Raw genomic sequence first — 25,341 nt, 5'->3', positions numbered from 1 at the left:
GTAACTTTATTATCGTTGCAACTTAACTATTTTAATTTAGCTTCATATCGGCATACACCTAATGATAATTAAACCACAATTAATCTTGGCATGTATTATGTGTATATTATGTACATATAATTACTTAAGTATAAACGACTATCACAATAATATAAACCCACTGCAACTGCTCTATATTCTTAGGCAACTATTAATTTCATTTTAATTATGATCATAATTATGTAGGTTAGTTACATATATTAGGATACAGTCTGTTCATACTATAATGCCTTCACAAACATTGCTGACGTAGACTAGAATTACATTATACTATATTTAAGACATAATAATAATAATTATTATTATTATTATTATTATTATTATTATTATTATTATTATTATTTAACGCAGAGTAAATTAAAAACCTAAAATCAGGTTAAGTAGAGGGTTCGCCGACCCCGTTCGTCCTCTCTTCCGCTTTAACAAACTTAATTAGACTCGTTCACGTGTGATTAATTAATGTGTAACAAATCGTTGCTTCATTATTTTGGCCACTGTATTTCGCCATGGCTGCTGACTTCGATTTAAAAGATTATTGAATTACACAACGCTAGCTCATTCACGCTGTTAAGTGCTGCAGACGACCATGGCAATCAAGTGTGGATGGGTGTGGATGGATGTGGAGGGCCCTTAATAGCCTCGGTCAGCTGGTACGTTTTAAGACCAGGTAAACTTCCCAGTGGGACCGAGGGAAGTGATATAGATAGTTGTCAGCCCTGTGCTTCCCTCCTTCACACGTTCCTGTTCCTTACACCCACCTCCCGAGGAACACATTCACCATCCCTCCATCATTCGGAAAGTATGAATGGCACCCCTACCTCATGGGGCATATCAACAAACACACACACTCTAGGCACAAGGCTAGTCCCAGAACTAAGAGGCATGAATTATGAGGAAAGGCTGCGTGAACTGCACCTCACGTCGCAGGAAGACAGAAGAGCTCGGGAAGACATGATCACCACATACAAAATGGTGACCCCACTCGTCTGCCCTTCCATATACAACCTGCAACTCCTCAAACACTAGCTAATGCAGCCTACTCCTACCATGCATAGTTTAAAACTCTTCTACAAGGTGCAAGACAAGGCACCTTCCAGAAACACATACTTTTGGCTTTTGTTCGGTGAATCGCATTACCAACTGCATCTCTCTTCGGCGCCAAGTTAAAAGCTTTACTCTACATGAAAATTAAACAAATCTCCAGAAGACTCACATCTGGACTGGATGGTGTTGTCGCCGAGGGAAGAATCTTCGTCCTCGTCCTCCTCAGGCTTGACTGTAAGGTCCTGGAAGTTGACGATGAACATACACGTATCCCCATCCTCGTTCTTGATCGGGCACAGCGTCGTCTGACACAGGAATTTCGTCCCTGGAACACAAGGATTTAGTGGTGAGAATCGCGTGGTGCTAGTTTGGTAAAAGTAGCATATTATATATATATATAAAATCAAATAAATAATCTATAAGTATAAAAAAAATGTTTAATAAATGTTAGGCGTTTTGTCCAAGGTTGGAGGCCAGAGGCTTGGGGCTAGCCTCCCTAAATATTGCAAGGTGACTGGTGGGTGTTTGGAGGACGGACATCAGGGCTCGAGGTCGGCCCCATGCTACTCCACTCTTTACATGAAATGACAATTGATACCAAATTCCAATCACAGAAAAAACCAGACTCCATCCTCACCAAGATTCTGCACATTGTTTTATACATAATAAAAGTGTTGGGGAGCTTCCAGAATCAGGAGAAACCTTGCTGCAGCATACTACTTAATCCAAACATATACCATAAATATGTATGTTAGACAAGATAATACATAAAAATTAAATGCTGGTTTATTTTATGTAGTTTATTTATTAATTAAATGAGTAATGAAGATGGTCACAGTGATGATGATCTAAGATGAAAACAGTGTGTAGTGATGAAGTGATTATGGTTGCGAATACTTAAGAGTACAGTGATGATGATGGTGTGTAAGTGAAGATGGTTACAGTGATGAAGGTCATTGACAGCGTGTAATGAAGATGTGGCCTGCACAACCATGGAGCTTACTGGAGCATGAATAGTGGGTGCTCAACATTGCAATATGCCCTGAAGGAGGCCATAAATTATACAATTGAGAATAATTTACTTGATGTCTATCATTCATACCTACTCTTAATCTACGCTCCAGGCATTGTTATCCAGTCAGCACAGAGATAATATACAACTCATTACAGAAATGCTACATTTAGGAAAAGAAGCACACAATCTACGGCTGTCAATCACTAAATTGGATACCAAGTCACATTGGCATAGATGGTAATGAAAAAGCAGACTCACTAGCAAAAACTGTCACTGCTCTACCTGTTGTACAGGTTCAAATACCTTCAAATTTTGTATAGATTAAGGAACAAATCAAGAAGAAAATAATCCCAACAATCAAAAATTGCCACAGAGCCAAAGTAGTGGAAGGAAGATCCACTGCGGTGTGGTACGAACAAGCCACTGGGTACTACTCCTTCAAGTCTGGCAAAATGATATCCAGAGACATTGCAGTAGCCATACACAGACTTGGTTACAAGTGCTGCTGGGAGGTAATAAACCCAATAGTTAAAGAGTGTCATAACTGTGGAACAGAAGCAGAGGCGTCACCATTGCACTACTTACTGGAATGTGAAACAACTGAAGTCCTGCGCATCAAACTGAACATTAATGCAACGACAGCAGCTGCATTTGATGCAAATTCCAGCGACTATAATGATTAGAAAAACAGTTAAATTATGGGACAAACTAGTGAACATTCTGCATCTTCATCCGCCACCAAGATAATGTTATTAAAACAAGACTAAAATCAGTGCGCTAAAACAAAGCGAAAAAGAAAAGGGGGATAAGGAGGAAATCCCACCTCCATTTAAAACTTTGACCCAAATATCACAGTAACAAGGATATCGCGAATAACCGAACTCAATTATGGGCTCACTATAGCCCGTGCTATATGGGCATTTCGTTCTGAGTAGCTAAATCTATAACAACCACCCCAAAGTAGCAAGGGGAAAAAAAGGAACATTAGGTGAGCTGCACTTAGCGCATAGGCCTAACCCTGAACAATCACAATAATAAATGTGTCATCACCAGGACTATGAATTTCATTAAAACTGCTAATACACAAAAACTGAAAAGACGAAGTAAAAATCTAATTTATTATTAAATTGTATTTTCTAATTAAATATTAAATTTAAAAATATCCAATCCAAGAACTTTCGTACCAAGTTTTTTGCGCCTCGTCAGCCAATTACGGAATTTCATTTGTTATTGGATGCTAGGATAAATGTTGCCACTCAACACCATCCATGGGAAGGCGAAGATGTAATACACTTCCTTACCCAACCTTTCCCACTCCTACCACCTAAACCGTCTTGCAACTTGGGTACCATTCCTGCCCTTCGTCCTATCCCAGATCCTTATCCTCTTATCCCTTTCAAGTGCTAAATAGTTGTATTGTCTTAGCCCCTTGTCCAGATAAATACCTAACTTTGCATCTTGGTCTTTCCTACAGTCCGCCAACGTTGAGAAATATGAGCACTACACGTTTTCCTAATAGGCAACAATGTGGATTTGTTCATTTGATGCATCACGCAATTGTGATTTCTGTGTGTGTAAGGCAACAATGTATTCCTAAGAGAGAACAAACTAAGCATGGATAACAATGACTTCAGTATGAAGTTAACGTTACAACACCTGCAAATCTTCTAAGATCGTTTACTCTAGTGCCTAAAAGGTCACAGAGGTCGCTGGAGTTCGCCAAAGCCGACGAGAGGCGTAAATCATCCTAAAACATCTACGTTGTTAAACTTTACCAACAATATCTCTGCTTGGCACAAAGAACATTCTCTTGGGACTTTTGTCTTAACACGGGTCGACATTCCAGATGGCACGAGTTTAATTACGATAGAAAAGATCTGGTTAAGTTAAGTTTGTATACAGAGTAGCGCTGACATAAGAGGTACATACTTTTCTCAGGTCTTCCCTCCTACTCCGCCCACCTCAACACACATGCTCATAATTTATAAACTAAACGTTATAGGGTTGCCAAAATTTCATTAACTTGGGCCTCACTAATTACCGTCGTCTGCTCCAGGTTGTTGATATCCAGTGTGGTCACTCTGTGCCGCAGACAGACCTAAAAACCACGCAGATTAATTCCGCACACCCACCCTCTGCGACGCCGGCTGACACACTGACAAAAATGGCCGCGCCAAACTCCTTGGCGTGATTGTTTTACAATTTCATATTAACTAATATTGATGGTTTACTTTGCTCTGCTGCAGATTGCAGCATTAAAATAAATACTATTTAAAAATTATCTTATTGTTATCCTCTATAGGAAGAAAACGATTGCAGTAGGCTTTTACCCAAAATGAAAAAAAATTGTTAACGCAATAGATTAAGAACACTAACAATAAGTGAATAATAAGCTGGAAGAAAATTGTCTATAAACTAAAAAAGATGCAATTTTTATAAATAAGTCAGAAAAGGAAAGAAAAGTGCCACTAAAATCAATGGAAATACGAAAACAAAATTTTGTTAAACGTTAAACTGGTTAAGAAGAAATTACAAGTAAGAAAAGATGTACGTTTCTAGGATCATGGATGGAATTTATTAAAAATTTGAATGTAAATATGAATAGGAAAAAGGCAGAAAACAATAGCAAAAGATAACCCTAATGCTTCTTTTCACCTAGTAGTAAAAAGATACCCTGGAGTTAGTCGACTGTTGTAGGTTGCATTCTGGGAAAGGTCATTCATTGGCCTAGACTCACGTGTCTAGAGGGAACTCATTCTGAGAGGCTTCCTGCCCCCGACAACACGAAACCAAAATACACGCTCAGCAATGCAGAAGTTGCAATGAGGGAAAGCTGATATTGATGAAGTATGTGAGTAAATTATAATATTTTTAACACTGGAGAAAAAAACACTGAACTAGACATTGATAATTTACCAGAAAGCTTGGTTAAAGTGATGCTATACCAAATTATATATTGGAAAGGAGCTGTGATTGTACCTATATATTTAAAGGAAAGAGAAAGCAGTCTGATTAAGAACTATCGAGGCAATAATCATACTGATGGTTGCAAAGCGTATGTCAAAATACTGAGTGGAAGTCTTCCAAATATACTTGGGAAATTAATAATATACAGCGCGAGTTCTGTAGCGGAAGAGGCTACGTTGATCTCTGCAGTAATGAAGCCGGGGAAGGTATGCTAGAGGCGATACAACGCATACATAGCCTAGCCTTTATAAGGACGAGAAAAATTAATAGAGGTAAATACTGGACGTGTATGAAGTTTTAAACAGATAATGGCGTATATGGATAATTTAGTGTATATCAGGAATAAATGGCGTATATATAATTTGCTGTATGCAGATGATGCAATATTTATGATTCAAAATTTGAAATATATCTAAATTATAAGGAAGTTCTGCTGCTTTGTGCAAAACACAACCCATCCTTCTGTTTATATACGCAACTACGTGGACCATAGTACATACAGAGACGTAACTGATAATTAGATAGTAGAATTTGGTACAATTTACTGTATAGTCAGAAACAATAAATACTAAAAACCAAACTTAAATATTACTAAGCCTAGTATAGCACATATATGTTCTATAATAGGCCTCAGGTACCTGTATTAGGCCTATGAAAGTTAGATTAGGTTAAACTGTTTTTGCAACATCAGTATAGAAACTTTTCCAGTTTGTCTAAATTCAATAGTACCGATTTCTACTTTCTAATTGCCTTTTACGCCAATATATATTGTACGATAGTCCTCATTGTTATTATAAGTGCTATCTAAACAGTGTGAGGGGCTGGCAAAACATGACTGCTAAAAAAAAGAAAATCTGCAATAAAATAAATGTGGAGGAGAAAAAACTTCATTAAATTGGCAATAAATTTCAAACTAGTACAAACGGTCGGTCATTTTAACAACTGGGCTCTGTAGTCTAATTGCTAAAAGAGGAGTTTGTGCAATAAAGGTTGAAAGCCAATTAAGGTAGGAAAGTAAAGTGGCTGGAGGCACTGATAGCCTAACCAGGACAAGTTAGACAGGAGGTACAGAAGTGGTCAGTCTCCTGCTGAGAACCTTCAGTCTCCTGCTGAGAACCTTCAGTCTCGTGCTGAGAACCATCAGTCTCCTGCTGAGAACTGTCAGTCTTGTGCTGAGAACCATCAGTCTCGTGCTGAGAACCCTTAGTCTCCTGCTGAGAACCGTCAGTTAATATACCAATCTGTCCTCTTAAAAATAACGTCGCTTTTGGCCGTTTGCTCAGGATAGGAGATAGGTAAGCACAACTAGGTGAGTATAACTAGTTGAGTACACACACCCACACTGCATGAATTGATCCTCACTTTGGTGGATCCAGAACAGAAGTTATGAGAGACGTGATTACCACATAAAATTTTCAGTCAGGCTAGCACGGGTGGAACTCGCACTAGGGGACACAGGTGGAAACTGAGTTCCCAAATGAGCCACACAGACATTAGAAAGAATTTTCTCAGTGTCAGAGTAGTTAGGAAATGGAATACATTATGATGTGGTGGAGGCAGACTCCACACACATTTTCAAAGTTGAATAAAATAGAGCCCAATAGGCTCCGAAACCTGTACAACAATTGATTGGTATTTGAGAGGCGGGCCAAAGAAGCGAAGCTCAAACCATGCAAGTTTAATTATGGAAATAGAGAGGCGTGCGCGCGTTACAATGATAGTTGGTGTCATCCTCCACCACACACTCCGCATCAACAGTGGATCTAAACTCCCGCTACACAGACACACACACACACACACACACACACACACACACACACACACACACACACACACACACACACACACACACACACACACACACACGCACGCGCGCGCGTCTACACACAAGTCACCCATTTAGTCTATTAGCACATTTAAAAAATAATACTCAGATTCCAATAATTTAATATACATATTAATAATTTGAATGTGTAACTAGTTTCATCTCTGAATTTGTCATAGAATACGCGTCATTTAATTCATCACCTTCATCATCCTGCAGACACATCTGATGCGAGTAATAATACCTACCAAATTATTCCTACATAGTTGCATTTAATTAATATTTATTTTAAGCCAATAAAATGAGCTGCCTCCGTTGTCAGTAGTGTGGCAGGTAGGGTATGATCCTCCCCGGCTCCCAGCACATGCCCGGACAACAGGGAAGACAAGGTCTGGCTCCAGTTGTCATTAGGCTACACCGCGCGCTCGCTACGAATTTTAATTCTTTGGATTAAATTCGTTGAAGAGAAGAGGTCGATGTAAATGGCTGTCTGGAAGGGTGACTAGCAAATGGAACGACGAAGGGCGAATGGAAAGACAAAAAACGGAGGGACGGGAGATGAGGAAATGGAAGACGAGAGGGAGGGGAGGGTGGAATAACGGAGAGGTGAAGGCAGGCCAATAAGAGAATGGTAGGGCTAACTGCGATGTTTCGAGACAGAGCTTAGGATGAGGATGCAATGGATAAGAGAGCGAGGAGGATATTTAGGCAAATTGAAAGAAGGAAGTGTGGAAATTTGTATTTATTGAAAGAAAATGAAGGATAAACTTAGGAGCACAAGTGAGATGAGAGAGTAACGTGTAGATAGTGAGAGAGGGGTTGAGGTGAAGGAGAGAGATTCGGACCGAAAGAAGTGCTGGGGGAGGAGGCGGAGCACGGTTGGTAACAAAAAATAAGCTTTTTTTTTTTAAATCCCCAACCTGCCCGCGTTTTTAGAATGAAAACCGGCAGTAAATCTCTGTGGGGAACCCAAGTTCAGATATTTCTATTTTAGGCCGGTGTGCAAGATTTTAAGCCAGAGATACTTTCGATACATCCCTGAGCACTACACTACATCATTTATTGCGGCATCCCAATGGAGCCAGGTTCACAGATCAGGGCTATATATGGGGCCCCTCTGGAGTTTCTGAATCTATGTTGTCTGGTGTTATACTTTTGATCCACTTCCATGTGCTTAACCAGTCAGTGGTTGATGATTTTAACGATTTTTTTTTTACATGGAATTTCTGGTAAGGAAATTGTCTATAACTTCATTTTGTGTTAGTGGTTTGCCTGGCTTATGAAATAATCGCATGGTGACATTTTTGAAGTAGGTGGGATAATAGTCCAGATGCAAGAACGAAAATTAATGTATTTCCGTCACTGGAAGGCTCATCTATACCTGTTTGTTTGTTTTGCTAATGACAGGTAAAAGGTTTTTAAAACCTGTAATTGTTTTTGGGCCTCTTCGTTGCTTATGTGGTTTACAAGGTGGCACTCATTGCGAATGTTGTTAAAGTCTATTGTTTGCGGTGGTGATAAAGTTGTGACTGCTTTCCACAAGATTTGTAATTACTTTTCCTGAAATCTTTTTCTTCTCCGTCTTCAGAAAGCTTATTTCCTAACTCATCTTTGATGAAAGATGTTTCCTTGTATGAGGCGCACATCACGTTTTTTACTTTCTTTTCCAGAACTTTCCGGAGTTTCTTTGATCTGTTTGGATTTGCTTATCATATCTTATTTTTTGGTGTATTCTTTTTTTATATCAATCTCACAGCTCATATTGAAGTTCCCTCTGTAGTCTTTTGCGCTCGTCTGTTCATCCATTGTGTGTTGTAAGTTGAAGGAGAGTGTTATATCTGCTTTGAAGTGTTGAGTTAAACGGCTGCTAGAGGGTGTGGGAGCGTCAAGTATCTACCTTTGGGGAAATGTTTGTTAATGCATTTTACCGTGATGCTTTTCATTGATTTAGTTCTGTGTTTATGCTGGACGTTTCCTTGCCTCTAAAATCTGTTAGAGTAACTTGCGCTGCATTTGAATGCCTCACAATCAGTTTTTGGATATTGAAGACTGGGAAGGGAGGGAGGGATTTTGTATTGAGTTTGTTGAGAGTCAGTATTATTAGTTGGTGGTCACTTGTGTTTACTGAGACTTTTTCTATGTGGGTGTTTAGGAATGGATGGTTGTTTGCCAAACTAATGTCAAGTTTGCCAGTATAGCCTAATTTGTCAGGGCTAATATGGATTAAATTTGTTTCCTACCATACTGTGTATGGCTTCTCTTACCTGGTTGTTTCTTCCATGTCCGAGAGCTCTGTGTTTTGCATTTAGATCTCCCAGAAAATAGGGAAGCCTGTTTCATCTGATGAGTTTTGTAATGTCGGCCATGGTAAGGCAGAGCTGTCTTGGTGGGCGGTACCACATTCCGATGAAGTCGTTTGTCTTTTGAAGTTTGCCTTTAGTCGTTTTAAGTTCAATATGAGGACAATTTTTCTGAAATGATCTTGGATTTAGTGCGGTAAATTTCTCCTGACTGCAATTACTGCTCCGTTGTTGGCTTCATCGGCCCTGTTGACCTGGTAAGTTGAAAAAGGTCGTGGCGGAGAGTGTTGGCTGATGGGGAGAGGTTAGGGCGGAGCGGAAGAGGTTGGGATGAAGGGGGTAGAGGTTAGGGGAGTAAGGAGGTAACTTTTGGGTAGAAATAGCCTAAGCTACTCTATCCCTTTGAGATGTATTTATTGCTTATCTCAATAAACATACTTGAACTTGTTGGCGCGGAGAGGTTACGTGACATGACTAGTACCAACCAGCTTAATAAACACATGTTAATTTGTATAGAATATATACGCAATATTATATAATAAAGAGAAATTCCGAACCTATGTGCATTTCCTATCGGCGCCAGGGTGTTGCCAATTTCCCCTGCAGCCTACTGAGCGTGAGGACGAGCAACGCACCCGTCCAGGCTTCAGCATGGGAACATGCAGCTCCAATTAGGATTATGGTTTTACGGAGGCGACACGCTGGCGCCGTCCTCCATCGTGGGCAAACAGCTCCTTGTTTATGGGATTCAGGTGAGTGAAGAGGAAGTCTGATGGTGAACCTAGATGAATAAACGCACGTGTTCGTGATCATCACGATGAAAATGATTGTTGTGATCTTTGTTCTGTGGTCAAATGACGCTGCTGAGGTGACGTCAAGACACTAATAACTAAGATGCTGTTGAGGAAGAACTCATATATTTCCAAGAGATTAAACCGCCTAAATTTCCCAGCGGTATTGTGAATGATAATCTCCAATCATTTCTCATTTCCGTTTAGTCACACTGTCTCTGTCCTATTAATATAATATTAGAGAATGAAGGCGATGAGTCACAATAACGTGGCTAAAGTATGTTGACCAGACCACACACTAGAAGGTGAAGGGACGACGACGTTTCGGTCCGTCCTGGACCATTCTCAAGTCGATTGTGAGAATGGATGATCAATCGACATGAGAATGGTCCAGGACGGACCGAAATGTCGTCGTCCCTTCACCTTCTAGTGTGTGGTCTGGTCAACATTAGAGAATGAAGCCTGTGTACAGGGAGTCTGTATTAATATTAGCCATCTGTTGACCCAGGAGTTTACCAGAAACATTGCAGATATTATTCCTGCATATATAAAATCATGTTAGTGTAAATAATAGCCTCGTGTTTAACTGTTGATCAACAAATTTGAAAAGTGATTCGTCAACTCATTTATAATTATTTTAGTCCATTAATTTGATTGTGTGCAATATAGCCTCGTACGTCTTCATACATTTTAGATTTAATCTTCTAATAAATGAATGATACCAATGTTTATTTAATATTCAGGTTCAGAAAATCCCGAATGTCAATCAAGACAGCTTCAATTTATATTCGATTCTTGATAACTATTTAATATTATTAGGATACAGAAAGTTACAAATATCATGGTCATAGAACTCTAAACAATGGATTTAAATTGGTTAAGTTTAGGTTTAGGAAAGACCTGGGTAAATACTGGTTTGGAAACACGGTTGTTGATTTATGGAATAGCACTTTCTGCACTTTGCTTAATTCCTGTGTGTTTATATTGCAAGCCTTTTATTGGACTAGTTTTCAGGAGAATTGTAAATGACATCGGCCAAATCCAGATAGATTTATTATTTTTCGGCAAATAATCAATATTAGTTCAAAAATGACAACCTGACAGCTTCAATATGTTTCCGATGTGATTTCACGTCTCAATTATCATATATATTTATTTATATAAATGTAAGTTTTATTACGATGATAGCCCAGTACTGTGATTTTAACAGCATATAATATTTTGTAGCCCACAACAGTGTCAAATAAGTGGAAATTAATTGTCATGGTGTATTTAATTTTCTTTTAAAGTTAGTTTGTCTTTCCTCTTCATGCATGGTGTGAGGTGCTCAGGTCATGTGGTATGAGGTGTTCATGTTGACACTGGTACTCCTCGCATGTGATTAATCTGGATTACTGAAGCAGATTGGATCGTTCGGCGCAAGTGATCAAGATATTCAGCGACTCTCAAACGGGTGTTCAACTTTACAGAGATGCTAGCCAGTCAAAAGGCTTTGAAACATGCTTTAGCTGAACACCGACATGTTATCATACATACATACAAAAAAGTAACAGCTGATCGATTGACAGTTGAGAGACGGGCCGAAAGAGCAGAGCTCAACCCCCCCCCCCCCGCAACCACAATTAGGTGAATACAACTAGGTGGATACAGATTCGAGAACTGCCACTGAAACCTTGCAACAAGAACACATACGTGACAACATCCATCTGCTCACAAATGTCATAACATTAATGCACTCAAACGTCAAGGTCGTCGGGTATTTATCAACTGGATGGCAAGTCATGTGGGAATAATAGGAAATGACATTGCAGACGCAGCTGCAAAACTTGCAACTAAGAAAAGAAATGTAGACATTTACATACCACAGAATCTATCACAGATTAAGAAAGTAATTAGAGACAGAGCAATGCAAAAGATATCCAGTGACCACAACACAGCAGTTGCAACATCAGGATCTGCGGGTTGGTACAAGAATTCAACCAACTACGAACCACTTATTTTGATGGAAGGGAGCAGTAGAACAACAGAAGTACATTTACATCGCATCAGGCTTGGATACCCATGTGCATGGGAAATAGGCTTACAGGTTCCAGAAGATGAGAGGAAATGTCAGGACTGTGAAGAAATGCCCGACAGACCACTGGAACATTATCTAACACAGTGCACAGTTACAAACCCAATAAGATTTCAACTTAGATTCAACAGAGCAGAAGTTGTTAAGCACATGGGGGCATAACCTTACTGAAGCGACCATACGAGTCTTAAATACTCATACTCCGTCTAAGTAAAACAGAAACAAGTAACACTTAGTGGGCCATCCAGAGACTTAGGGCCCGCGCAGGAATATCCCTGCAAAAAAAAAAAAATCGCTCCTACAATTTTGTGAAAAAGCTCTAAATTCGTGAGAAAAAAAATACAGAAAATACATCTGAAACAAATGAAGTCAATCTTGACATACTGGGCCATTGAGAACGGAAATTATTTAAAATTTTTGATAAACTCTTAAGTTCTCATCCAAGACGAGTCTTAAACTGTTTGGCTGAATAATGGGATGTTTCACTAGCAATTCCATTTGCGTTACGTGGCTCATTTGAGGGACATTTATGACAGCACGAAGCAGCTTTTGATGTGCATAACTATGGCCATTATCGTTGAGGGGTAGCGGGTGGGGGGGGGGGGCTAGTTGGTGAGGATTGGGGGTTAGTGGTAGCGGGTGGGGGGTTAAGCAGGTAGTTGGGGGTTGGTGTGGATTAAGGGTAGCCGGCTGAGGATCAGCGTAGCGGATGGAGATTGAGGGTAAAGTAAAAAAAAATTATAAAATGAAAAACAAAAACGATTCACATTACAAATAAGAGAATGACAAACCCGATGAAAAAGGAGGAAAACCTGATATAACAGCGACTATACTAGTGTTGTTGATGGCAAAGCACAAGACAATAAACATCAGCGTCGGAAAAAATGTTCCTAATGTCACCTTTTTTTGTGTTCCGTTTGAAAACTATATAATCGGTTTCGAAAATTTTTAAATGAAAACAAAAGCCTTTCACTGGAGAGGAGATGTGTCGTCTCCATGACGACAGTCCCTAGTATCGAGGAGCCAGATTCACGAAAGCACTTACGCAAGCACTTACGAACGTGTACATCTTTCCTCAATCTTTAACGGCTTTGGTTACATTTATTAAACAGTTTACAAGCATGACAACTTCCCATGCAACTGTTGTTATTGTTATAAACAGCCTCCTGGTGCTTCGGAGCTCATTAACTGTTTAATAATTGGAAACAAAGCCGCCAAAGATTGAGAAAAGATGTACAGGTTCGTAAGTGCTTGCGTAAGTGCTTTCGTGAATCTGGCCCGAGGACAGGTGTAATTATGCATCAAAATAATACCTGTGAATCCGAATAAATTATACACACCGTGTTCAGGCTTCGCATTGAAGACTCCTCACTCCTGGTGAGGCGATAATATATATATATTCATTCACGCTATCAGGTTTACCGGATTAATTACGTTAGTCTTTGCACATATTTGTTTTTCATTCATGTGTTTATCATTCATGTGTTTATCACTATACTTAGTGGGCCAGCCAGAGGTTAGCCCTGCAAAAAAAAAAAAAAAATCTAGAACTCACTGTCTCCGAGGAAAGTGTCAGTGGCACGGAGGAAAATGGCTGTCAGTGCCACGGAGGAAAATGGCTGTCAGTGGCACGGAGGAAAATGGCTGTCAGTGCCACGGAGGAAAATGGCTGTCAGTGGCACGGAGGAAAATGGCTGTTAGTGCCACGGAGGAAAATGGCTGTCAGTGCCACGGAGGAAAATGGCTGTCAGTGCCACGGAGGAAAATGGCTGTCAGTGCCACGGAGGAAAATGGCTGTCAGTGGCACGGAGGAAAATGGCTGTCAGTGCCACGGAGGAAAATGGCTGTCAGTGCCACGGAGGAAAATGGCTGTCAGTGCCACGGAGGAAAATGGCTGTCAGTGGCACGGAGGAAAATGGCTGTCAGTGCCACGGAGGAAAATGGCTGTCAGTGGCACGGAGGAAAATGGCTGTCAGTGCCACGGAGGAAAATGGCTGTCAGTGCCACGGAGGAAAATGGCTGTCAGTGGCACGGAGGAAAATGGCTGTCAGTGCCACGGAGGAAAATGGCTGTCAGTGCCACGGAGGAAAATGGCTATCAGTGCCACGGAGCAGCACTGGCCTCTAGAGTAAGTGAAACGACAACCAATCTGGTTGAGAACACCGGGAGTACGCACTTCGTGGGACCTAAGCTGCAGGAATATACAACTCAAGATATACTGCAGGAATCGACTTGAGAATGGTCCAGGACGGACCGAAACGTCGTCGTCCCTTCACCTTCTAGTGTGTGGTCTGGGCAACTGCAGGAATATACAAATATATCAATCAATTTCCGTAATAACTGAAGTTCCAGATGACGGAACACTCACAGGCACTGGAGCCCCAGAAAATTGTGGGAAATTATATTCGTTACCCAAAACAAGGAGCCAAACGGTGTCCCGAGACAGCGGAGTCCCCGGGTAATGGAGTCTCGGAGTAACTGGCGACCAGGTAATGGAAATTCACAGCAACTGGAACTCCAAGATAATGGACACCCGGAAATCTGCGAACACAAAACAGGCATGAGGGGCCCGGTGAAGCATGAGGGGCCCCGGTGAAGCACGAGGGACACCGTGAAGCAGTGAAGCACGAGGGGGGCCCGGTGAAGCACGAGGAGCACCGTGAAACACGAGGGGGCCCCGTGAAGCACGAGCTCCGTGTACAGCCCGTCCTCCAAACAAAGATTCAAAAGTGATTCCATGCACCCGCCAAACCCCCTGTTTATGAATGAAAAGCGGTTTACACACAACTCACAACTGCTGACGTTCGAACATATCCGGAACAAGTGCTTCACTGACGAATTTTGTTCAAATCACAACGCTATAAATGCTTCACCCACGTACTACAAATACAAATAATCGCCAACAGAATCTAAACACCTAACCTATCCTATGCCTATATATACACAATATGCCAATATATTACAATATTATTTTATACTTGAGAAAATTCCCGTTTTGAATGAACAGCAAGTTAAAATTTATGAATGCGTCTGTGGGGTTGACCACTGAATGTAATGGACTTGAGTCGAGGACGGGTTGCCGTGTACGCAAGGCGGCGAGCCAATCAGCAGGTGGAGGCGCGGGTCAGGGCTCCGGGTCCGTCATTATGTACACTGACGCACCGCCTCCACCAACGCCATTTACGGGATTGGTCACACCGAGCTGGAGCAACAATGAATGCCATCTGAAAAGATTAAACTTTCTGTATTTCCCTCCAAATCCGCCCCCCCCCCCTTCCCCGCCCTCCTCCCGGTCGACTCCCGCCCCCTGGTCGACCCCCCCCCCATGGTCGACTCTCCCCCTCCTGGTCGTCCCCTCCCCACCTGGTCGACCCCCTCCTCCCTGCCATGTCTGCACTACACCGCCTGCCACTTCCTCACTCCATTATTTACTGTTTGTGTTGCTGTTGCTGCTGCTGCTCCTTCTGCTGTTGCTCCTCTTGTTATTGTTGTTGTTTGAAATAACTGATGCTACTGCTATGCTGCTGCAGTTACTGCTGTTCCTGGTATCTTGCTCCTTTTTTTTTTCTTTTGTGGCTGCAACTATTGTTACTTGTGCTACTGTTGTTCCTGCTTAACTTGCTGCTGCCACTACTGTTGTTCCTGCTTAACCTGCTGCTGCCACTACTGTTGTTCCTGCTTAACTTGCTGCTGCCACTACTGTTGTTCCTGCTTAACCTGCTGCTGCCACTACTGTTGTTCCTGCTTAACTTGCTGCTGCCACTACTGTTGTTCCTGCTTAACCTGCTGCTGCCACTACTGTTGCTGCTGCTGCTAATGTTATAGGATGTGAGTGATGGAGGGAAGGTTGCATGGAATGACTGGAAGAGGGTCATTGGGGAGAGGGGGAGGCAAGGTGCCAGCCGGGTAAAGCACCGACACTTAGCTAGGCATATCGTCTGGACGAGGCCCAAACCGGTCACATGAAAAGTTTAGATAAGATGTAAGGGTAATTAAGGCGTAAACCAGGAGCAATAAGGGCACGAGCTAGAGGAAGTCAACCATACTTGATTACCTCTTTGCTCGTGTAATTATTTTTATCTAGTGCAGTAGTGTAGTTATGTGTGGTTCACCACCCCTCCAACCTCACACACCAACCCCCTCAAGTTCCCCACCACCATCCCCTCAGGTCCCCCACCCTCCGCCAACCCCTCAAGTCCCCCCCCCCCCCCCCGCCAACCCCTCAAGTCTTGAACCCCGTGTTTCTAATAAAAATTATTTTTCCTCTATTATGTTTACTATATATATTTCTCTTATATATCTCGTGTGTGTGTGTGTGTGTGTGTTCTCACATAGTTGTGTTTGCGGGGGTTGGGCTATGACTCTTTGGTCCCGCCTCTCAACTGTCAATCAACTGGTGTATAGATTCCTGAGCCTACTGGGCTATATCAAATTTACATTTGAAACTGTGTATCGGAGTCAGCCTCCACCACATCACTGCTTAATGCATTCCATCTGTTAACTACTCTGACACTAAAAAAATCTTTCTAATGTCTCTGTGGCTAGTCTGGGTTCTAAGTTTCCACCTGTGTCCCCTTGTTCGTGTTCCACCCGTGCTAAAGAGTTTGTCTTTGTGCGCCCTGTCAATTCCCCACAGAATTTTGTAGGCGGTTGTCATATCTCACCTTACTCTTCTGTTTTCCAGGGACGTGAGGTTTAGCTCCCTTAGCCTTTCCTCGTAGCTCATACCTCTCAGTTCTGGGACTAGTCTGGTGGCATACCTCTGAATCTTCTCTAACTTTGTCTTGTATTTAACTAGGTATGGACTCCAGGCTGGAGCTGCATATTCCAGAATTGATCTGATATAGGTGGTATACAAGGTCCTGAACTATTCCTTACATAAGTTTCCAAAGGCAGTTCTTATGTTGGCCAAGTTGGCCAATCTAGTATATGCCGCTGATGATATCCTTTTGATGTGGGCTTATGGGGACAGGTTCGGTGTGATATCAACTCCCCCCCCCCCCAGATCTTTTTCTCTATTTGACTCTTGCAGGATTTCACCTCCCAGATGGTACCTTGTGTTCAGCCTTCTGCTCCTTTCGCCTAATTTCATTACTTTACACTTTCCTGAGTTGAACTTTAATAACCATTTTCAAGACCATTCCTCCAGCTTGCCCAGGTCGTCCTGTAGTCTCTGTCAATCTTCATCTGTTTTGATTCTTCTCATAATTTTTGCATCATCAGCAAACATTGAGAGGAATGAGTCTATACCCTCTAGGAAGATCGTTTACATATATTAGAAACAGGATGGGTCCAAGTACAGAGCCCTGTGGGACTCCGCTGGTGACATCTCACCACTCAGTTGTCCTTTCCCTCACAGTTACTAGCTGTTTCCTGTTGCTTAGATACTCCCTTATCCACTGGAGCCCCTTACCTTTTATTACTGCCTGTTGTTCTAACTTTTGCAAATGCCTTTTATGGGGTACTTGTGTCAAAAGCTTTCGGACAGTCGAAGAAAATGCAGTCTGCGACTCTTCTCATTCTTGCCTAATTTTTGTTGCTTGGTCATATAATTCTATTAAACCTGTGAGGCACGATTTACCATCTCTGAACCCATGCTGGTGTGTTACAAAGTTATTTCCCTCCAGATGCTCTACGAGCCTTTTCCTAGCGATTTTCTCCATCACCTTGCATGGTATACAAGTTAGGGAAACTGGTCTGTAGTTCAGTGTCTCTTGCCTGTCACCCTTTTTATATACTGGGACTACAATAGTTGCCTTCTAAGCTTTCCTGTAGGTCTCCTGTTCCCAGTGACCTGTTATACACCATAGAGAGTGGGGCACAGTTAGTGCCTCTGCACTTTCTTTTAGTATCAATGGTGAGATCCTGTCAGGCCCAACAGCCTTTGTCATATTCAGCTCCAACAGATTCCAAATTTTGACCTTATCGCTGGTGAGGTCAAAGCCCCTTTAGCCTCTTCCCTTCCAATTCCATCCTTGGATAAGTTATCCCTACCTCTACCAGATACTCAAATGTCAATACACAGTGGTCACTCATTCCTACGGGAACTTCAAACTTGACTTCACTTATTTCTGACTTATTCAAGGTAAATATCAGGTCGAGTCTAGCTGCTTCGTCATTGCCTCTCATTCTTGTGGGTCCCTTGACATGTTTGCTCAGAAAGTTCCTTGTTGCCACTTCCAGGAGTTTAGCTCTCCATATATCTGCACCTCCATATGGGTCCCCATTCTCCCAGTCTATCTTTCCATGGTTGAAATCGGCCATGACAGAGTCTGGATTCATTCCTGCAGGCAAATGAAGCTGCTCTCTCTATTATATTATTGGTTATCATGTTGTTTCTATCGAACTCCTGTCTGGGTCTTCTGTCATTTAGTGGAGGGTTGTAAATGACTGCCACTATTATCTTAGGTCCACCCATTGTTATAGTCCCTGTTAGGTAGTTTCTGAATCCTTCACAGCCCGGAATTTCCATCTCTTCAAAACTCCAGTCCTTCCTTATCAGCAGGGCCACTCCTCCTCCTCCTCTCCCGTCCCTGTGTGTGTGTGTGTGTGTGTGTGTGTGTGTGTGTGTGTGTGTGTGTGTGTGTGTGTGTGTGTGTGTGTGTGTGTGTGTGTCTGCGTGCGTGCGTGCATGTGTACTTTAGTGTAATTGCTATAAATTAACAAGATTCAATCACTCAGTGAAGGACCTATCGTAACTGTTCTCATCACAATCACACATTTCACCATACAAAAATATACACAAAAATCAAGAGAACCAATTTTCCTCTAGTTACGAATAGGAAAAACAATCAATCACTGGCAAAGAAAGAGTGGGATGAGCGTTCATCCCCCGGTGTGGCAACAGGGATCCAGAACCCACTGATCATAGCTCCGAGTCTCCTGTAATGAATCAGATGAGAGCTTACTGACGCGGCCGAAGAGAGATTCCTGCAGGCAGTAATTCAGGGACCTGGCCATTCCTGGCGCCGAAGCCTAGGTATTCAAGGATCCTCTTTTGTCACCGTGATTCCTTACCATCCTAACTGACAAAGGCCCAGATGGAAAGTGATTAGGGGGGACATCACGTGTGAGGACTGAGAGAGAGAGAGAGAGAGAGGGGCTAGGGAAGATTAAAAGAGGGAGAGAAAAAGCAAGAGAGGCGGAGAAAAGGTAAGAGAGAGAGAAGGAAAGAGGTAAGGGGAAGACAAGACAGTGAAATACGGAAGGGAAGTAGGAAGAGATCAGGCGGCCGGGAAGGGGTTGGACGGTTGATAAGGAAGACTACATTACTGCTCTTAATGCCTTAAAGAAGCCAGACATAATCTATGAAGCTTAGAACATTAGCTTCAAATTCTGTTATGTGAGGACAGGTTTGTGTAGAGCCCCGTGGCGCGCGACCATCACACTAACCTTACGGTCCGGGGATCGATCTCCCAACGGAGGCGGAAACAGATGGGCAGTTTCTTTCATCTTGATGCTCCTGTTCACTTAGCATTAAATAGGTACCTGGGAGTTAGACAACTGCTACGGGCTGCTTCCTTAGGGGAGAGGGTGTGTGTGTGTGAGGGGGGGGGGGAATAAGTTGACTGACAGCTGAGAGGCGGGAGCAAAGAGCCAGAGCTCAACCCCCCGCAAGCACAACTAGGTGAGTACATACCATCACTGTCTCATGAGAGGAATAAAACAACTCACAAAGGACTTCATAGCAACACAAAAAATATAACATGTAAAATATTTTATACGTTAAAATATAACGTATAAAAAATAACGTATTATAATAAAAATATAATATATAACAAATATAACCAACTAACGTGTCGAGAATTGAGTGACATCTTGTGTGTGTTTTATTTAGTAACACTAATGTAGTAATTGGAGTGATGGAACTCCTTCAAGACCCTTAACCCGGCCATCACTCGGATGGATGATAATTACACGCTGACGATGCTGATTGGACACTCCGACATTTTTATCTGTAATGGGCGTCACAGATCCGAACCAGTAGCTGATGGCATCGTTAGTCGTCAGCCAATCAGGTGAGAGGGAGCACCTTGGCAGGAGACCAGGTGCTGCTCACTTCCTATGCTAATCACAGGAAGAGGGACCTGGAGCCAGATTCACGAAGCAGGTCCTCAAGCACTTACGAACCTGTACATCTTTTCTCAATCTTTGGCGGCTCTGTTTACACTTATTAAACAGTTAGTGAGCTCCGAAGCACCAGGAGGCTGTTTATAACAATAACAACAGTTGATTGGCAAGTTTTCATGCTTGTAAACTGTTTAATAAATGTAACCAAAGGTGTTAAAGATTGAGGAAAGATGTACACGTTCGTAAGTACTTGCGTAACTGCTTCGTGAATCTGGCCCCTGGTGGCAAGTCTCCATCATGCTCCTCTGTGGTTCCGAGGCAACATTTGATTGTTGCCGCCGAAGGCGGCTAGTTTATTGTGCACCCCATACTCATCCTGTGAGCGGTAGCGCAAAAGCATTACAGAGGGCACAAAAGGTCTTTATCAGACCTCAACTTAGATTATTACATAAACAATTTCATCTATCCTTCACACCTTATAGTTACAATGTCAGCTATTTACAGAGAAAGTGCTATTTCAAGAGCTATATATTTACAGTAAGTCATCATACATTAATGGCAGGTCTTATCGCTATTACATAATAGTTTGGCCAATGGGGATATTACAGAGTCATAGGGGACCTTCTGTTTATTATTAGTCCTCACAATACACTACTTGTTTCTGAATCTCATATGTCGTTCATCTACTGGAAGCGAAATGTGGATACAGTGCAAGGATTTCAGGTACTTTATCCATGGTAATAAGATAGGTTGCCATATCATACAGAGTGAGCTTAGATTTATCTCTAAATGGCTCAATTTTACTACAATCCAAGATATAGTGTTCGAGTGTGTGTCCCTGCCTATGTCCACACACTTTACACTTTACTTCATCTAGATCCCTATACAAGCCGAACTGCCAGAGATACTTGTAGCCAAGTCTTATACGAGCTGTGACAACATCTGTTAGTCTAGTGACTTTGTTACTTGCCCCATACACATGTTTTACTTCACACATTTCATTGTGATGAACAATGGACCTGCTAGTTCCAGTTTGCACAGTTCTACTTTCTTCAAATCCATCCAGGAGTTCTCGTCTAATGACACTTTGATGACACTAATGACACGGTGAGGGGGAGTGCCAAGGTGAGGAAGGAGTGCCAGGGTGAGGGGAGTGCCAAGGTGAGGAAGGAGTGCCAGGGTGAGGGGGAGTGCCAAGGTGAGGAAGGAGTGCCAGGGTGAGGGGGAGTGCCAGGGTGAGGGAATGTACAGCTCACAAATCCAACTTTAGTACGAATTTCAATAAACCATTTCAGTACCGCACTTACTATCCAAAATAGCCAATTAAGGGAGTAGGAGGACTTTTCTAGCGGATTTTGTGGATTTTATAAAATACAATAAAATGTGGATTTTACTGATATCATTCGTAACGCTCCGAGATTTTGTGGTTTTCTCTCGTTCCGGGTTCCTTAACCATCATTGTTCCGGGTTCCTTAACCATCATTGTTCCGGGTTCCTTAACCATCATTGTTCCGGGTTCCTTAACCATCATACTCATTGTTCCGGGTTCCTTAACCATCATTCTCATTGTTCCGGGTTCCTTAACCATCATTCTCATTGTTCCGGGTACCTTAACCATCATTCTCATTGTTCCGGGTTCCTTAACCATCATTGTGATCTGGATCACAATGATGGCATTGTTCCGGGTTCCTTAACCATCATTCTCATCTGGATCACAATGATGGCATTGTTCCGGGTTCCTTAACCATCATTCTCATCTGGATCACAATGATGGCATTGTTCCGGGTTCCTTAACCATCATTCTCATCTGGATCACAATGATGGCATTGTACTTTTGTACTGATTGTACTTTTTAATTTTATACAGGACAAAAGATCTGGGGCAATAACCACAAATAATTTGTATTCGGCCTAATATAGTACATATATGTAATTACTTTAGTCTAAGGTTGTGTACGTTAAGCCAAGTTAGTACATTTTCTTGTTATGCCTTTCACGATCCCAATAGTCTAAAATGTGGACTTATCTTTGTGAATAAGACTACACACAGTGGACACTCCCTCCTTAGATGCTCCTGGTACGAGGACTTGTGCTACAGAGGCTACAAAACCAGTACACGAAAATGCAGCCATTTATATGACAAAATATCACTCATATTGGAAAAGTCAATATACATGTTGTTATCAATTAACCAAAAACGACAGACCAGCACTAAACACAAAAGACCTTCCCCCATCACGATAGACTTTCCCCCATCACCGCAGATCTTCCCTCATCACCGCAGATCTTACCCCATCACCATGGACCTTCCCCCATCACCATGGATCTTCCCCCATCACCATGGACCTTCCCCCATCACCATGGACCTTCCCCCATCACCATGGACCTTCCCCCATCACCATGGACCTTCCCCCATCACCATGGACCTTCCCCCATCACCATGGACCTTCCCCCATCACCATGGACCTTCCCCCATCACCATGGACCTTCCCCCATCACCGCAGATCTTCCCTCATCACCGCAGACCTTACCCCATCACCATTCACCCATCGCCAGACATTCACACAACGATACAAACATTCACCCATTGCAACATACTTTTATATAACGTCAGACCAGCCACAGGGAATGTCTCCCTTGCCCTTGGCTGAGGAGAAACTGGTTTATTCTTGTATTATTTGCACTAATATTACATATTTCACAGCTGTTAAATGAAGTACATTTCAACTCGCTGCCTCCCCTTTCATTCACATATTGCTTTCACAAAAAAGTTTGTTCGGAGACAGATACAAAGTCCTTTGACGACAAACAAAAATATACATCACTGGACGCTTGAAACAGAAAAAGTTGCACAAATTATTCGGTCCATCAGAAGGGCGGCGCCACACATCACCGGGGCGCTGGCAGCCATTGCTGGCCAAAGGAACAATTAAATTCTACTCATGAGCTTATTTTTTAGAGCATACAAAATGTCACACGAATTATACCTCGCGTTGTCCGACTCCTTTATAATGAGGAAGTTGTACTCACCTAGTTGTGTCTGCAGGATCGAGCATTGACTCTTGGATCCCGCCTTTCGAGCATCGGTTGTTTACAGCAATGACTCCTGTCCCATTTCCCTATCATACCTGGTTTTAAAATTATGAATAGTATTTGCTTCCACAACCTGTTCCTGAAGTGCATTCCATTTTCCCACTACTCTCACGCTAAAAGAAAACTTCCTAGCATCTCTGTGACTTATCTGAGTTTCCAACTTCCACCCATGTCCCCTCGTTCTGTTACTATTCCGTGTGAACATTTCGTGAATGTCCACTCTGTCAAGCTGAGTATTTTATACGTTCCTATCATGTCCTCCTCTCCCTTCTTCTTTCTAGTGTCGTAAGGCACAGTTCCCTCAGGCGCTCCTCATACCCCATCCCTCGTAGCACTGGGACGAGTCTCGTTGCAAACATAAGAACATAAGAACATAAGAACAAAGGTAACTGCAGAAGGCCTATTGGCCCATACGAGGCAGCTCCTATTCTATAACCACCCAATCCCACTCATATACTTGTCCAACCCGTGCTTGAAACAATCGAGGGACCCCACCTCCACAATGTTACGCGGCAATTGGTTCCACAAATCAACAACCCTGTTACTGAACCAGTATTTACCCAAGTCTTTCCTAAATCTAAACTTATCCAATTTATACCCATTGTTTCGTGTTCTGTCCTGTGTTGATACTTTTAATACCCTATTAATATCCCCCCGGTTATGTCCATTCATCCACTTGTAAACCTCTATCATGTCACCCCTAACTCTTCGCCTTTCCAGTGAATGCAACTTAAGCTTTGTTAATCTTTCTTCATATGAAAGATTTCTAATTTGGGGAATTAACTTAGTCATCCTACGCTGGACACGTTCAAGTGAATTTATATCCATTCTATAATATGGCGACCAAAACTGAACTGCATAATCTAAATGGGGCCTAACTAGAGCAAGATATAGCTTGAGAACCACACCAGGTGTCTTGTTACTAACGCTGCGATTAATAAATCCAAGTGTCCGATTTGCCTTATTACGAACATTTATGCATTGATCCTTTTGTTTTAAATTCTTACTAATCATAACTCCCAGATCCCTTTCGCAATCCGACTTCGCAATCACAACACCATCTAGCTCGTATCTTGTAACTCTATCATCATTACCTAACCTCAGAACTTTACATTTATCAGCATTAAACTGCATCTGCCAATCCTTTGACCATTTCAAAACCCTATCTAGATCAAATTGAAGTGATAGTGAGTCCTCCTCCGAATTAATTTCCCTACCGATTTTCGTATCATCGGCAAATTTGCAAATGTTGCTACTCAAACCTGAATCTAAATCATTTATATATATTATAAACAACAGAGGTCCCAGGACAGAGCCTTGAGGCACTCCACTTACAACATTTTCCCACTCTGACTTACATAAGAACATAAGAACAAAGGTAACTGCAGAAGGCCTATTGGCCCATACGAGGCAGCTCCTATTCTATAACCACCCAATCCCACTCATATACTTGTCCAACCCGTGCTTGAAACAATCGAGGGACCCCACCTCCACAATGTTACGCGGCAATTGGTTCCACAAATCAACAACCCTGTTACTGAACCAGTATTTACCCAAGTCTTTCCTAAATCTAAACTTATCCAATTTATATCCATTGTTTCGTGTTCTGTCCTGTGTTGATACTTTTAATACCCTATTAATATCCCCCCGGTTATGTCCATTCATCCACTTGTAAACCTCTATCATGTCACCCCTAACTCTTCGCCTTTCCAGTGAATGCAACTTAAGCTTTGTTAATCTTTCTTCATATGAAAGATTTCTAATTTGGGGAATTAACTTAGTCATCCTACGCTGGACACGTTCAAGTGAATTTATATCCATTCTATAATATGGCGACCAAAACTGAACTGCATAATCTAAATGGGGCCTAACTAGAGCAAGATATAGCTTGAGAACCACACCAGGTGTCTTGTTACTAACGCTGCGATTAATAAATCCAAGTGTCCGATTTGCCTTATTACGAACATTTATGCATTGATCCTTTTGTTTTAAATTCTTACTAATCATAACTCCCAGATCCCTTTCGCAATCCGACTTCGCAATCACAACACCATCTAGCTCGTATCTTGTAACTCTATCATCATTACCTAACCTCAGAACTTTACATTTATCAGCATTAAACTG

General features: G+C 42.0%; 1 protein-coding gene across 6 annotated transcripts in view; it reads right to left on the bottom strand.

Annotated features, from left to right (window-relative positions):
• Positions 1-4,248, bottom strand: part of sei (seizure) — a 1,036,232-nt gene extending 1,031,984 nt beyond the window's left edge. For all 6 annotated transcript variants that reach the window (XM_069310832.1, XM_069310834.1, XM_069310833.1 and 3 more), the window contains exons 1-2: positions 4,140-4,248; positions 1,253-1,408 (exon numbers count right to left, since the gene is read on the bottom strand). In XM_069310832.1, the coding sequence (XP_069166933.1) occupies positions 1,253-1,346 (94 nt within the window). In that variant the 5' untranslated portion in view covers positions 1,347-1,408; positions 4,140-4,248. The remainder of the gene's footprint in view (positions 1-1,252; positions 1,409-4,139) is intronic.
• Positions 4,249-25,341: the final 21,093 nt, after the last annotated feature.

This window comes from Procambarus clarkii, chromosome 68, assembly GCF_040958095.1.
Source record: "Procambarus clarkii isolate CNS0578487 chromosome 68, FALCON_Pclarkii_2.0, whole genome shotgun sequence".
NCBI classification, from domain to species: Eukaryota; Metazoa; Arthropoda; class Malacostraca; order Decapoda; family Cambaridae; genus Procambarus; species Procambarus clarkii.
This window is presented reverse-complemented; position numbering and strand designations above follow the sequence as displayed.